Source organism: Alexandromys fortis, unplaced genomic scaffold (assembly GCF_014885135.2).
Source record: "Alexandromys fortis isolate MF-2015 unplaced genomic scaffold, M_Fortis_MF-2015_v1.1 scaffold_4, whole genome shotgun sequence".
NCBI lineage: Eukaryota > Metazoa > Chordata > Mammalia > Rodentia > Cricetidae > Alexandromys > Alexandromys fortis.
In genome coordinates, this window is record NW_026067944.1 from 32,159,311 (window position 1) to 32,176,465 (window position 17,155).

General features: G+C 36.4%; 1 protein-coding gene across 2 annotated transcripts in view; it reads right to left on the minus strand.

The window, feature by feature from the left end:
• The window catches only part of Nectin3 (nectin cell adhesion molecule 3), a 109,072-nt gene that overhangs the window by 59,947 nt on the left and 31,970 nt on the right, over positions 1 to 17,155 (minus strand). For both annotated transcript variants that reach the window (XM_050148780.1, XM_050148779.1), the window contains exons 2-5: positions 12,714 to 13,055; positions 7,233 to 7,529; positions 5,632 to 5,749; positions 2,345 to 2,496 (exon numbers count right to left, since the gene is read on the minus strand). In XM_050148780.1, the coding sequence (XP_050004737.1) occupies positions 2,345 to 2,496; positions 5,632 to 5,749; positions 7,233 to 7,529; positions 12,714 to 13,055 (909 nt within the window). The remainder of the gene's footprint in view (positions 1 to 2,344; positions 2,497 to 5,631; positions 5,750 to 7,232; positions 7,530 to 12,713; positions 13,056 to 17,155) is intronic.

The following is a 17,155-nucleotide window of genomic DNA, read 5'->3' on the forward strand; positions in this document are numbered from 1 at the left end:
AGTTTATAACACTTAATATATTTTAATTTTAAAACAGGATTCGTTATCAGTTCCCTAAACAACGAAAATAAGGTTGTTGTGTTACCAAATCTATTTTTTTTCACTCATACAACAAAAATGTAATGAAAAGCTATTGTATGTCACAGATTATTGGGCATGGCAGCAATATAGTCATGATAAAAATGGATACAAGCCCATGCCCTCTTAAGAATTAACTTCTAGTGGGATAAAAAATAGATAAGCATATGGATAAAAATATACAGTACACCATACTGACAAGTACGAAAACAAGGATAAGGCAGAGGACAGGAGGTAGTAAAATGGTACGGAGAATCATAGAAAGAGGAGAGATTTTGTTGGGAAACATGACATTTTGGGAAAGCTGCAAAGATACCTGAGGGGAGCTAATCAGGCACAGAAATAGAAAAGGACAACTCTCAGAGAGAAGCATACCTGTTATGTTCAGTGAAAATGGAGGCCCGTGTGATGAAACCATGAGCAAGGAACACAGATGATGCCATGATGCCATAGAGTACACGCGGAGCCATTACTTACTGTGAAGATATGGTTTTTTACCACGGGTAAGTAAAGTTGAGGGACGGTTTTAAGGAGGAGTGATATAATCTAATGCACGCTTTAAAAGGATGACTGGCTGCTTATCTGATTAAGGGCTGAAGGGTGACAGGTCCAAAGAGGGAGATTAACAACTTTCTAGGTAAAAAGTCCTGGTTGTTCTGGATCCTAACAGTAACAGCAGGAGAGGTGTAGAGTGGATAACACTACATAGCCTCTAAGAAAGCTAAGACAGGTCTGCTGAGAGAACGAGTGAACAAAGGACACAGAGTGGAAAGAAGATTGTCAAAAGGGCTGTTATCTTGAGTGACCGTGACAGAACTCACAAGCACTGAAAGAAGGGACGGACAAGATAAAAAGGTATGGATTAAGGGACAGACTTTGGTTTTGAACAAGGTAAGTTATAAATGCCTGCTCAATTTCTGTATATATTTAATGATTCTAAAGAAGCAGCTGAAACAAAAGTGGAGAATTCTTAAATAAAAATAAACAAAAAAATGAAGTCTAAGTTTAGCTATCACCAATGGACTCAGTATACATATGTAAAAGACCAATTTGAACCTGGTATGTAAAGAAGATAAAATGTAACATTTGGGCTAAGATCAAATGCCCCACAGAAAGCTGTGTAAAAGGAACAAAATGTAAATAAATACTCTCCAGGAAACTAAAATTTAAGTTTTTAATATAATTTAAATTTACACTGACTATGGCTTATCCTTGGGGGAAAAAGCAACTTATATACTTTAATTAACTTCCCACTGAAGTGCTGTTACTAAAGAGCTGTATGTGGATTTACACAGCATTATGTTCCTTGTGAGGATCATACAAAAAGAAAACGGGAGCCTGTTACATGTTAGACACTAACCTATGTCCTGAGCACAGTTGAACATGGACAGAAGCATGCCACTAGCCTGCAGTGGTGCTGGGGACAAGCACAGGTTCATACTGCACTGAAAACATAAGCACAATGCTTTCTAAAATCCATAACTTATTCATACAGTTGGAGAGACTGAGCCATAACTATCCATTCCATAATACAAACCTTCATCTCAAAGTCCTCCTTTTGATCATCCTCATTTTCCATGTGTTAGATGTGAAGATTGCTATATCTTTCTGATCATTAAGAATTACTCAAATATTTAATGTATTTTTCCTATATTAATACTTCATGGGTAATTTATAGCTATTAATAAAACATGTGGATTCTGTTCATATATTCTGTGAATGCTCAAATTTATACTAAGCCAAATTAACAAAACTTTCATAGTGAAACAAATAGTATATGAAAAACAAATACTTTCAGGGCTGAAAATAAAGACCAAAAATACCAAATTTTACATCATTAAAACACAGTAGCATTCTTACTTCACCTCTCATTAACCTAAAATGGCAGTCTCATTCCAATGGCAAACAATGTTATTTCTGAAGCCAAACTAACAAAGTTAATATTCCATTTTATTTATCAGATAATTACATGCAGAGCAGCAAATAAAGAAAAAAAAACAAAAATAAAAAACACTTTATTAATTAAACACCAAAGAATTTAGAAAGGCATGTCACCAGTAAAAGAAATGTGCAGAATTTGTTGTATACACATGTTGACATTTCTTTAAAAAACTGCTACTGTGTATACAACTTTCATGTGTCTTTTGTATTATCTTAAAACTATCAGTGAATCTAAGCTGTTGAGAATAAATGATTGCACAATATTACACTGTAATTATTATGATAGCACTACTTTAACTCATCTTGGAAGGAGGCAGGAGCTTACCTGAAATGTAGATGATCTTTTGATCACTTCTTTGACCAAGGGAATTTGTCACTTTACAGACATAAACACCAGAATAATTGAAATTCAGTGGATGGACAAAATGAAGAGTATTGTCAGAAGCCAATAAACCATCAGGCCATTGTCCATCCAACCTAGATGTTTAAGAAGCATGACGTTATTTTAAATAGCTTAAAATAGCAAACACTGACAATTATTTAAACTGTCAAACTTTTAAGATGCCAATAAAACTACCTATGTGTTGGATATTAGTTATGGATGTATATAAATTTGATTCCAACTATTTCATCCTTAACTATCCAAGTCCATTAAGTGTACCCACTTCTTTAGAAATTTAATCTATGTATGTTACACAGGTCAACATAATGAGAAGGAAGATTTTCATAGCCTTTATTAAATTTCTTCCACAGTTTCACCAATTAAATATATGTTGCACATATATTTGCTGATAACTGTCATCCACAACATCTCTGAAGTTCCAAACCCCTTTTGCCTAACCCCTGAAGAGTTGTTTTTCCTATTCATGTCTTTTTGTGGCACACTGAATTGACCAAGGTTACTGGTGTGACCATGGATTTAGAACTATTCCCTGGAACCTAGTGGGCTCATCTGTGGGTACCTAAATGAAGACAATACATTTCATCCCTCTCCCCAGAACACAGGATATCCAACAGTTCAAAAAGCAGGGGTTGTGTCCTATGAGTCCCTTCATGAACGATTGGCTAGAGACAGGTCAAATCTAGTGCAGCATTCACTAGAGGCTGCCACAGCCTGCACTGACTGTGTCAGGGACAGAAGACAATACTTTGCAGCTCTTTCCCCATCTTCCTGCTTTTTGTTTCCCTCCCACTCTTCAAAATATTGCTCGAGCATTTGATGGGGTGGTATATGTCCCATCCAGGGTTGAGCACTCAACTATCACTTGATCTCAGAACCTTGAGCAGTCATGGAACTCTGTATTCAACACCACTCACTGCAGAGGAAACTACATCTCTAGATGTCTCCTGGCACAAAAAAAAAAAAAAAAAATTCTAAATGGATGAAAGATCTCGGCATAAAACCATTATGTTAGAGTGAAAGGAAGCTGATGTGGTACAAGATGCAGCCATAAGCAAGGCCTTCTTAAACAGAATTTGAGTCTCTTAAAAAACAAAGCCAAGAACTAACAAATCAGACCTCATGAAATAGCTTGTGTACAGCAAAGTCCATACAATGAATGAAAAAAATCTTTGCCAGCTCCTTATCTACAGAGTTAATGTATACAATACACACACAAGAAAATAAAACATCAAGAAAAGAATCTAATTTAAAAACAGGCTATAGAGGGAGCTAAGTCCTAGTTTGCTTTAACTACCAGTCTGCTAAAGCACCGAGTCCCATAAGAAAAGACTCACAACTGAGATTGCTCAGATCAGACTGGATTAATGGGCATGAATGGGGAGATGTTTTGGCATTTAATTGACTGTTAATTGATATAGGAAAACACAGCCCACTGTGGGCACTACCATCCTTAGGTAGATGGACCTGGGCTGCACACAAAAGCTAGCTTTCTGCTTCAATTTCTGTCCCACCTTTTCTCAATGATGGACTGTGATCTATAAATGGGAATAAGCCATTTCTTCCCTTAATTTACTTTAGGTCAGTGTTTTACCATAGTAACAGAGATGACACTAACAATATAAACAGATAAATCTCAAAGGAAAAACAAAAGAAATACAAAGGGCTAATAGACATTTTTAAAAGTTAGATATTGTTAGTGATTAGGGAAAATAAAACTACTTTGAAAGTCTATTTCACTGGAATGGTTATCATCAAGAAATCAAATGAAGGGCTAGAGAAATGGCTCAGCAGTTAAAAGGATTTGTTGCTCTTGCAGAAGACTTGTGCTTGGATCCTAGCACCCATATAGTCCCTCACAACTGTCTACTTGTCTATAGATCCAGAAGATTGTAATGCCCTTCACTGGCCTCCATGGACTCCTATATGAAAATAATATACAAATGCAAGCACACACACATAAAAACCAATAAATAAAATGTAAAAGAAATCAATTGACAACAAATATTGTCCAGGATGTCAGAAGAGGAGAGCACTTATTCACTGTAAGTGGAAGTGCAAAGCAATGAAGCCACTATGGAAATCAGTTCTTCAAAGGGCTAGGAGCAGAATTATCATATCACCCAGTTACCTATACTCAAAGGACTTATATCCTACTACAAAGATATCTACTCAACAATGTTAAATGATGTTCTATTCACAACAGCTAAGACAAGGAATATCGATAAATGGATAATAAAAATGTAGCAGACAGATACAATATAATTTTATTCAGCTGTGAAGGAAATAAGACTTACAAGTAAATGGAACTAGAAAAAATTATGAATGAGATAACACAGGAACAGAAACAAATAACTCCATGTTCTGTCTCATTTATAGACCCTAGTACTAAATCTTTAGATTTGTGTTTAATCTGGAGTACCTGCAGAAGCCAGTCAAAAAGGGCCACTGGGATGGGTGTGCCGAAGGGGTATAGCAGAACATGAGTGATATGCAAGTAGACAGAAAGAATACTAGAGATGGAAAGTTGAAGGTTAGGGTAGGGGATGTAGGGAGGCAACAGGAAAGGAGTAATTTCAATGACAGGAATGGGTAATCTCAGTGAAGTATATATGAAAAGGCCATAGGGAGCCTTGCTAAATTTAAACGTAGGCCAAAAACAAGAGTGAGAGTTTGAAGGGTGCCATTCTGCAGGGCGTGGACAGTGCTGCTCTTAAAAGCCAAGATCATTAAAAGCCACAATCCCAGCACTAGATAATAGATGCCTCTTTATAAGCCACTACTTAGCTAGGCACTAGAGGCCCCAAACTACATAACTTCTTGCTATTTCCTGGTTGTCTACCAGAATTAGATAAGACTAGATCTACTGCTGCAGATATCACACACCCTAATTATAGGGTACAGAGAAATCAAGTTGAAACTGAAGTAGAAGCTTCCTCTCTATGAGCTAGCTTTCATCAGACCTATGATAGCAAACAGAGGGAAAAAAGAAAAAAGTTAAGTCTCTAACATTGCTGCCAGTAAGGAACAGAAATGCTAGGACAGGGTGGTGAGAGATAGCAAGAGGGTAGAAAAAGACTGAGAAACCTTTTGCTTAATTTCTTCAGCTATTAATTTAATTACACAATACACTGATTCAAATTAATCTTAATGCATTCAAAATACCTTTCTCCTTTTAACAATTGGCTACTGTGCATTTAACTCTGTATTACCTGCTCCATACGGACTTGAAGGGTGGAGGATTTGCATCAGCATTACATTTGAGGTTAACACCTCTTCTTCCCACAAACCAATTTCCATCATATCCTGTAACTGAAACTTCAGGAGCATCTAGAAAATCAATGAATGCAAACACAATCATCCTTTGTTAGGAGTACATACACAATACAATGAAAAAACATTAATGTAATAGGTAAGCTTTACAAGAATTAAATTTATTTTTCCTTATTTTCAACATAATCACCTGGGAAGACAATATCCAGTAACAGTAGTTGACTAAGACAATGAATGGATGGATGGGTGGAATTCAATACCAGATAAAATCACCTATGGCAAGAATGCTGAATGTAAGACTTCATAACTCCTATTATAAAAGAGTAGACTCATAAACAAAACAAACACAGTATATTACTTAATAAATATGGAGACGTGGCATGTAGGTACTGCCTTAGTACCAAGTTCCTTATATAACTGTCTGGAAAAGGATGTTTAATCTGAGAGGAGTAAATTCATATTACAATTAAGTAATATTCATTGTAAATATAGAGCTGTGGCACATACTTTTTGAGACTATATACAAGTACAATAAATATCTAGAGCTTCAATGGCAACAAAACAAACTATTCACTACAGCCAAAAGGGTCTTTAGTATATGCTCAGCATAATAAATTTTAATTGTAATGAGTAGTGTAATCTAAACCCCTAAGCGTGGCATTTCACCAAAAAGTAAAAACAATAGAACTTCAAAACCCCAGCAAAGATGACTTCAATCTGCATGTATGAAAATGATAACAGACCTAAACACTTGCTGCTGTTATCTCCAATCTGCCTAATGTTAAGTCACTCTTGAAAGAAAGCAACAACCAATTTTACTCAAAAATTTAAAATTTCAAACAAATCACAATGCATCAAAACCAGAAACTGATGAAAAGTGAAATGCGGGTACACATGAAAATATGAGAACTCCTCAGTACAAAGGAGGCAGCTAGGACTCTGGTATACAGTTTCTTACTATTCCAAATCATAACTTTAAAATATTTTAACTACATAATAATATCAGTAAGATCAGCTTAGAACAATACTGAAGAAAGATTTTCAAACTAGCTAAAATGTACCTATAAAGTAAAAGATAATCCTTTGTTTTGTTTTTCAAGACCGGGTTTCTCTGTGTAGCCCTGGTTGTCCTGGAACTTGCTCTGTACTTTGGGCTGACCTGGAACTCAGAGACCCCCTCCTGCCTCTGTTTACCCAGTTCTGGGATTAAAGGTGTGCACCATTACTACCCAAGTAAAGGATTCTTACTGAAAACAGTAGGACCCAGGGGCAGGGGCAGCAGCCCAATTAAACACAATGCAGTTGTTTGTCTTTTAAGTAGTACACATCTGAGGTACAAGTTTCCACAGCTTCCTTAAGGTTAGCCTCCTTTAAAGCCTCAACTTTTAGTTGAGCATCACTGCATACTCAGTACTCAAACCAAAGGCGATTTGATGAAGAACTCTGACTACAGGAGAAAATGCGGTATGTAGCTTATGCTGAACGTAGACACTGGTGTAGACACTGGATGTCTAGTAAGCAGACCCTGGTGCGTACTTACATTGGATGTCTAGAATGAAAGAGTATCGGACATCCTTTTCTAAGGCTGGATGTTTGACAACACAAGTAATTCGCCTTCCTCTAGCAAATCTCGTGGGAAAGAGCTTGTACTGGCTGACAATCGTGGCTGTTTCATTGGGAAAGGAAGTTGTAGTAGATTCCATTTCACCAAGATCACCTTCCCAGTCAATACGTGCAACTGGTTTTCCAGTGGCTGCTATACAAATGGCTGCTACTGTTTCATTTCCTCCATCAATTAAAGAGTCTGGCCCTTTTATCAGGCTCACCGTAGGTTCAACTGTTAAAATGAAAAAAAAAAATATGTACTTCAATTAATAAAGTATTTACAATTTGTTCTATCCACATCTAGAAATAATTATAGTCTTAGGGACAAATACAAATAAAATCATACAAGTATATTTTAAGTAATGCCAATATCAACTGGATACCTACAATAAGAGGTTAAGTTTTATATTATCATCACAAAGATGGCTGTCCTGATAGTTTCACCTTCTGAGATGAATGAAATATAATCAAATTAAAAGATTTCTATGACCCTGATCATAATTTCCTTTATATAAAGTCATTACTTCTGAAATAAAAATAGCTTTATACATTAAATACATTATATGTATGTATATATTACTTCATTCTAAGCGAAGTTTAAAGCAAATAGCCTTTAAATAAGTCACTAGTTTTGTCTGTCTCTAATTCATACCTAGCTATTATTGCTCTCTATTTTACCTTAAAGGCTATTAATATTTCCTTAAGTACCCTTCAAGCAAAGGGAAGGGAAACAAAGGGAAGGGAAAAGAAACATACATAATGTATATACAGAGCAAATATCCACGTAACCACCACAGGAACTAAAAATATGAACAACTCCTAAGTTCCTTGTCTCTCTGTGTCTTACCCTATCAACTTAATGTGGAATCATAACTCAAACCTGGTAAATGAATTTTTAAATATCTTCTAAATAGAATCAATAGGGCAAATCCAAACCAGACAGCCTTACTTTACCTGTAACTGGAGTATATAACAGAATTGTTGTGAATTATATGTTCCAGTGTTTTGTTTTTAAGACATGGTTTCTCTGTAGCTTAGGATCCTGCCCTGTAACTAGTTCTTGTAAACTAAGCTGAACTCACAGAGATCTACCTGCCAATGCCTCCTAAATGCTGGAATTAAAGGCGTGTGCCACTACTGCCTAGCATCAGGTTTTCTTTGAGTCAACAGATTCATTTCTTTAGCTTTATTATTTTAAATTCACTTCAACTATTCATTTTCCCATGATTTAGATCCATGTGGGATTTTATTATCATAGAACTTATTTATACAATAAGTCATTTATTTATACCAGAATTTATTATGGGTAGATGACACTAGGGTTTTTCTCTGTTTTTATAACTCATTCATATATATATCTTGGTGTATTTATAAACAACTTCCTCTGATTTGTCCCCAAACTAGAACTGCTTCTATCCTGGTTATTTTCAATTTTACCCAAGCTTATATGAGGTGCCAAATTAACTTGCAATCTTCAAGATATGTATCCATATATTCACCAGCTAATGTTATTAAACTATTCAGTATTCCAACCTCACATATGTCATGATGCATCATTAAGATTTACATTTCTCAAGTTATGAATGAAGGTGGAGGGTATCACATATGCTGTAGGGTCATTTTCAATTTCCTTTTCTGCCAAATGTATTTTGAGGTGAGGTGGGTTTTTTTTTTCCTTTTAACTGGTATGTAAAGGATGGACATAAATCTTGGAAAATAGTCTCTTCTAAGTTAGATGTAGCACAGATTATTTTCTATCAGTCTCAAGCGTATCTTTCTTCTGCTTCGTGTCTTGTTTCGTTTGAGATGTTCAGGTGCTGGACCAAGGTCCTGTGAATGGATGGTAGACACATGCTCTGTCGCTGAGTTTTATCATCACCAGTCCATTTTGAAAAAGTTAATCCAAATGTATTGAGCTGTTTTTATTTATTTTATTTACTTTGATGTTTTGATTATTTGTTTTTATTTACTTTAACTATGTACCAAGAAATACCCTTTTTCTCCTATTTGAGGCAAAATATTATGTGATTTCTAATTTTTTTTTATAAATTTAAAGATTAATGAATTTCCCCAAATGCTATAAGCAATACTGTTTAAAAATCTCTGGTAATTCCAGCATCTTCTGTCTATGTAGATCCATTTGGGCATTTTTTAAGGCATCCCAGACTCACTCTGTATTCTGCTATAACTGAGCTTCACTTTGCCTGCCTCCATCTCTAGAATATAGGAATTACAAGAATGTGCCCCCCCATCCTGTGGCAAATTTACATAGAGCTGAGAGTCAAACCCCCTTATGCTAGGCTCTGTACCAACTGAGCCATACCCCAGACAGGAGTCTGTTTCTGTGGTCTTATTTGTACAGGGAGTTGAAGACCAACCCCCCCCCCCCCACCCCCGTTACTTGTAAGACCGGTAGTCCTCAAACAGAGGACTATTATCTGAATTATTAATGTAGAAATACTTAGAGACTAAAAATATTCCCTCAAAAAAAATCTTTCTTTTGGCCAAGCTCCTACAAACTAACTAGGCCAGGATTTTCTCAAGTTCTTAAATTATATAGCCTGGGTCTATGACTCTTCAAACACGACTTGCTTTGAGTTTACTACTACTCTGAGACTGTGAATCTTTGAAATACAAAGCAAATGAAGTAAGACACTCCATACTGGACAGAATTACACCTGAGACTCTGCTTCTTGCTTCAACTGATCTTAGCCCAAAGGCTAAGAAGCCATCTCTCCCTTCTAGAAGTTCTAAATCTTTTCTGGGCATCACAATTCACATCCTGAAGTTCTATGCAGTCATCTTCTCCCAGTAATAATACAATCATGCTCCTCACTATATACTTTGGGGTTCCAAACACCCCAGTTGAAGAGCTGGTCTGAAAAACTTATATATGCACTAAATCTTTCTTTTCCTCGAGAAACATATATGTTTAAAGTCAATTTTGAATGATATTATTTACTTTTTTAAAATTGTTTTTATTGAGCTCTACTTTTTGCTCTACTCTCTGCTTTCCTCCCCTCTCTGCTTCTACCATCTCCCATGACCCCCAAACATGCTCCCAACTTACTCAGGAGATCTTGTCTTTTTCTATTTCCCATGCAGATTACATCCATGTATGTCTCTCTCAGAGTCCTCTTTGTAGTCTAGGTTCTCTGGGGTTATAAATTATAGGCTGGTTTTTTCTTTGCTTTATGTCTAAAACCCACCTATACATACTATATTTGTCTTTTTGGGTTTGGGTTCCCTTACTAAATATGTTTTTTTCCAGATGTATCCATTTGCCTACAAATTTCAAGATATCATTATTTTTTACCACTGTGATTGGGAAAATAACCTTCACCAACCCCACATCAAACAGAGAACTAATCTCCAAAATATACAAAGAACTCAAGAAACTTAACATTAAAGGAACAAATAATCCAATAAAAAATATGTACAGACCTAAACAGAGAACTCTCAGCAGAGGAATCTCAAAGGGCTGAAAAAACACTTAAGGAAATGCTCAAAATCCTTAGCCATCAGAGAAATGCAAATCAAAACACTTCTAAGATTCCATCTTATACCTGTCTGAATGACCAAGATCAAAAACATTGGGGTAAGGGGAACACTCTTCCATTGTTGGTGGGAGTGCACACTTGTACAGCCACTTTGGAAATCAGGCAATTTCTCAGAAAATTAGGAAATAATCTACCTCAAGACCCAGCAATACGGCTGTTGGGTATATACCCAAAAGAGGCTCAATCATACCACAAGGACATTTGCTGAACTATGTTCATAGGAGCACTATTTGTAATAGCCAGAACCTTGAAACAACCTGGATGCCCCTCAAGCAGAAGAATGGATAAAGAAAATGTGGTACTTGTTATTTTTCTTGGTAGTTTTATCCCTTCAGTTGGCTTTTCTGTACAGATAGATCCCTCTGCTAAGCAATCTTCCTGTTCTGTCACCTTGGACCCTGTACGACCTTGCTAAACCTAGTATTGAATACTATCCAATAAGCTACAAAGAAGCCTCAAATGCTGTGTCTAAGACACTTCCAAGTGAGACAAAGGCTGCTGGCCTATGTACTACACTTTAAGCACCAAGGTCTTCAGAGCAGATGAGGCAGGAGCACAAGCTTACATTTACTTTTACAGCAGAAACATCAATTTTTCCATTCATTCAAGTTATTTTCAAATGCTCCAGACTTAAGTGTCTTATACTTCATACAAATGCTTTGCACAACTGATAAATTACTTTTTCAGTAGTCTGTTTCAACCATTTAAATTCCTCCTATCCTAGACTTTCCCAGAAATCACTTGTGTGGTGAGAGATTGTCATTAAAATGAGGAAGTGTTACTGGCATTTGATGGGTTGGGGCCTATGGATCTGCAAAGCACTCTATGAGGAATAGACAAGAGTCCTCAACAAAAAGAATTCTAGCTCTCACATTCAAAAATGGAGAATTAAAGAAACTTTAATACCTCTTAGATTTGGCTCTCTGCCAATTCAGTTGAAGTTCCATGTGCCAAACCCAAACTACCCATTACTTAAGGACTAACAACCATTCCTTTATAAAATATGTCTCGAATTCTATGTTCACCTAATCTTACTTAAGAATTCTTACAGGCCTTGGGGAAGGTGTTAGCTCCTCCAGCTGAGCAAAGGGGCTTTCTGAAGGAGGAGCTGAGGTGCCTCTCCACCTCAGCTACAGATTGTGGTTGCTCCTCTATCTCTGATCTGGGACTACAACAGTATTCCTCTACATTTCCAGATTGCTTTACATCCTACTTCAGGAGTTACCACAATGCTAACAGGTTTAGTCCCACCTTAAACTCTAACAATTTAGGTAGCTAGTATAAGATTCAAACAGGTACACAAGTCTTCAACAGCAGTAATAAAAACCACTATGGAAAACTGAAATACACAGTGGCAAAAGGTTCCAAGAAGTCCAATGAGAGTCACTGGAGAAAAACAAACAAACAAATAAAAAAGCAGGAAAAACTAAAAACAACAAAAACATCACTAAATTTTATATTGAAGTAATAAAAATGTTATTTTTTTAAGTTCAGTTTTTAAGAACAGGATTTCATTCTGTAGCCCCAGTTAACCTGGACTATATGGCAATAACCTGCCTGAGCCTCTCAAGAGCTGGAATTACTGGTGTGAGTCACCATGGCTAGCTGAAAATCACATCCATTATTACAGTTCCACCTATTATGAAAAGAGCCAAAACTGTGTGGCATTACAGGCAGGTACACACAGGCTTTGCTTACATTAAGAGAGCCTAGAAACACAACATTAAGACAGAATTTGAGAATGTATATCTGAATGTTTTTAATTTAAATCATATTTATAGAAATCCTTATTTTATATGATTGAAAACATTCTCAATAGGATATCATAGTCTCAAACTCAACTCAAGCACACCTACCTAACACAGTCACAGTTGTAGAGGACTGGGCATTTCCAAGTGGGAACGTAACAGCTTTGCATATGTATTTTCCAGAGTCTGAGAAGCCTATGTTATGCAGAGTAATTGTTGCATCATTAAGTGAGTAGTTTTTAAACAAGACTCTTCCCTGATAATCTCCTTGAACAGAGAATCCATATTGAGGATGATGAACTGCAACAGTCTGTGTACTTTTGCCATGTATCTTCTCCCATGAAATCTGTGTTATAGTTTCATTCACTTCAATTAAACATTTCAACGAAACATTCTTTCCCCACACTGCCGTGACATGTGGCTCCACAATAATTGATCCAGCTAAGGCACCTATAAAAGAAACAAAAACATATGTAATACAGTTTTGATAATGGAAAACGTATGCTAACATACAGTCACTCTCCCTCTTTCTCTACACACATACACATATCCACCCACCCATCCCACGCACACACACACACACACACACACACACACACACACACACACACACCTGAACAATAAGAGCCTGAAAAGAGCTGGAATCCGGGCCAGCTGGAAGTCAGATACAAATGACCATCAAACCATTCACCAGTGAGCTCAGCAGAAAGGGAACTACACTGGAGGCAGATTCTCCCACATCAAGACTTCACATGAGATTTCAGACATAGCTGCCACCTTGACTGCAGCTTTGTGAGAGTCTAAAGGGTGCACCTGAACCATGTCTAGATGCCCCTCCCCCCACTGAACCAAAGAAGAGTAGATGTTATTTCATAGTTAACAAATTTTAGGTATTTTTTAATGTAACAACAAATAACTTGTTTAAGATCTAAGATCAAGGTAGTTTCCTATGGAATGCTAAAATTCTCTATTAAAAAAAAAACAATCTTTTGAGATAGACCAACTTCAAGAAAACACTAAAGAAATATTTACTATGAATACCAAATTGTTTTTTTTTCAGCAGAGTGAAAAAACATTTCACAAACAAGTTTAAAATGAAATGACACCAAACTTCTCCTAAATGCCAGAGAATCATGATTGTCCTGAAGGAGACCAATACTGATTACTGTATTGAAGACACTGCTCAGTAAATGCTTTAAAACATAAACAAACTGCCCTCAGAGAGCTCATCACACGTCACCTGACAAGGAAACAACAAAAACTATGAAGCCAAAATAAGTCCTCAAAACATAAATTGCAAAAACATCTTTAAAATAATGTCATTTCTAACATTTTAAATGAATATACAAGTGCAGAAGGAATGAAAATAATTTTTTAAATGCATTAAATTTTATTCAAACACTATTTTTTTCTGTTTTGTTTTGACAAGGCCCGCTACACAGAAAAGCTGGCCTTTCGCCTCATGACTCATAGCCCACAGCTTTCTTCAATCAGGACTAGGCACAGGTCTTAAACAATATTCTCTCTTTTCAGGGGGAAATATTGCAAAAAAGTCAATAAAATGGAAAAAGGGCCTTCTAACAGATGAATATAGGAAGGCACTAATATTTATTGTTTATAGGAGGAAACCAATCATTTATAACACTATCTTTAGCAACCACGAAAGAAAATGTTTTAGTGTTCTTTAAACCATTGTTTGTTATCAAGAACCCCTCAATTCATCATCACTCATTATTGACTCGAAATGTCGAAAATAACTAGCTCAAGATGTACAGTATTCTAAGGTTTTTAGTATGAAGTAGGTAAAGTCAGGCACTAAGCCAGAAATTATGCAAACTCATGAAAAAGTATCATGAATAATGACTTGACTGGAAGAAAGGAACAGGACTATCAGATGGGAAAGGAAGGGAACAAGTGGGTAAGGGAGGGACAGCTAAAACTAAGGGCCATTTGAGAAGTCATATGGAAGTCTTAATATAGTAGAATCCTAAAATATATACATAATTGAAGGTCATCTAAATGGAATCGCTAAATAACGGGGAGACAGAACCAACGGGACATCTCTCTCATTACCAAACAAAGCCTCCAGTTCTGGGAATGGGGTTACATCTAATCAGTTGTTGGCCAAACAACCCAAGCCACCCTCAGGGCTACTGGTTCCTATCCACAAACTGACAGTAAGGCTCCACAACTATTCAAGAGAAAAGGAGAGCTGGCCCTTACTTTTTAGAGCCTTCACTCCTATGGACTAATGTTCACGGCACCAGAAGGGACCCTGTGTGCACAAAGGCAAAAAGGTAAACACCAACCCAACTACAAATCCTTCGATCTACAATGATGTTCCATCTGCAAGATTCTCAAATGTAATAGCGGAGCTAACCAACCAATAATATCTGATTGGACTTAAGGCCCACTCCATGAAATGGAACCCTTTCCCAACCTTTGGGTAGCCAAGCCAGGGATTAGGGGAATATCAAATACCACTGCTTTTCCAAGGAACATAGCAATAAAATAGTAGAACAAAATGTTCTACTATACTCATAGATCAGGGTTTTGCTCAGTCATCAGAAAGAGAGCCATCATCAGAAAAACCTCCTCCTGCTGGAAATGGAACACATACAGAGAGTCACACCTGGACAATAGTGAATACAGAGTAAGACACCTTGAATCAATTCTAAATGGATCTCCATCAATTCCTTCCCCCTCAGGACTCAAGAAACCCTAAGAAAGAGAAGATGGAAAGATTCTGAGAGCCAGAGGAACATGAAGGACTCCAAGGTATCAAGCCCTCTAAATATGTATGTACATATGAATTCATAGAGACGGTGGCAGCATGCAAAGGGACTCTATAAGTTTGGGTCTGATGGGGTCCCAACACTGAGAAGTGAATATAAACACTCATTTCTAACCCAGAACCTAATTCCAATTGATAACCACTCACAAATGAAAAAAAAAAATATAGTTTTCTTCATTAGAGTCTCTCACTGAGGAAACAAACACTCTTAAGGCCAATCCCCATGCCCCCATAGCACATGGCCAACACAGAACTAACTCAATGGCACCTTTGAAGGTTCTTTGTCTCACAATGTTTTGCCACTTATTTTTTCAACTGTTTTTGTTTTTTAACTTTTCTTTACAGGTCCTTTCCATACATATTACAGTTTTCAGTTTTGTATTTTTATGGAATACCTGTATGTGTACATGTGTCTCAGTGTCTATTGTGTTTCTTGAGCTTTTTGTTTGGCTCTTTTTCTTTGGAGTTTGTTTACTTTGTCCCATTCTGGTATGTTTTTAACCTAATTTCATTTTATTATTATTTATTTTAAGATGACTGTATCTTAATGAGGAAAAGAAAGGGTAAGGATTTGAGTGGGTGGGTGGGGAAGATCTGGGGAAGGTAAAATCATAATCAGAACTAATATTTTTCAATAAAAAGGTTTTACAATAAATGCACATATCATGATACATTAAGCTCTACATTTTACACATAAAATATATGATACCCAATTGAATTTTTTCAAGAATATAAAGATACTTTTTGACTAATAATAATGAAAGCTGACATAATTTTCTCATTTGATACCCAAAAAAAGGAAATTTAGTAACAATGAACACTTATTGCCTGTCTTTTGTCAAAGAAAAAGCTAACGTCTAAGAAAACAAGACCTCTCAATAATAAAGTTTGCAAAACAGTCACCATCATCATTCGGGCTTGAGCACAGTATGGTGCATACACAAGTGTCTCCAAGCTGTGTAGAACCCTGAATAGTGAATTTAGCTTTTACTTATACAGACAGGGAGGAGGGAGGGGTATGACAAGCAGAAGAAGCATCCAAGGCCGCCACCTTGATCCTAGGCACACATGCTTAAGGTTCTAAAAACTTTCCTGATTTAAAAAAAAAAAGCATTATAGACACACAATAAGATATTCAGATATAAAAGAACTCTAAAATGGTCATACTGTATTTGATAAATGTACAGAGGCTTGGGAAAGAGAAAAGAAAGAGTACAAACAGTCAAAGATTAATGGTTTTAAAATCCTTAAAAAGGAATAGAATTTTACATGTATTAAGCCAGATAAAGATGGAAAATATACAGAGTCAGAATTAATAAATATTATTGTATATTCTTAGAATTTTTTGACTGTTAATAAGTTAACTGCTTTGGTTATGGGGGGCTACTGAGTTAAACCAACATATATATTTTAAAGGTATCTTGACTTCAAATTTTAAGTCTAAAGATATTTTGTTTCCACTGAAGATGAAAACCTGTGGATTCCTTCCAGGCTACTATGGTTTGATTGAAAAAGAGCCCCTGAAACACCTCTGTGAACCCTAAAGATACTTTATCCACAGACAGTAGGAATAAGTTTGGAGAAAATAACATCTATATCCCCAAGAGTTGAAGGTGGGTGGGTATGGAGAGTCTTTGGTTATTTGGCAGGTTAGGGGTGTTTGTTATATTTAGGGACATATAAAAATAAGACAAAAATCCAGGCGGTGGTGGCGCACGCCTTTAATCCCAGCACTCGGGAGGCAGAGGCAGGCGGA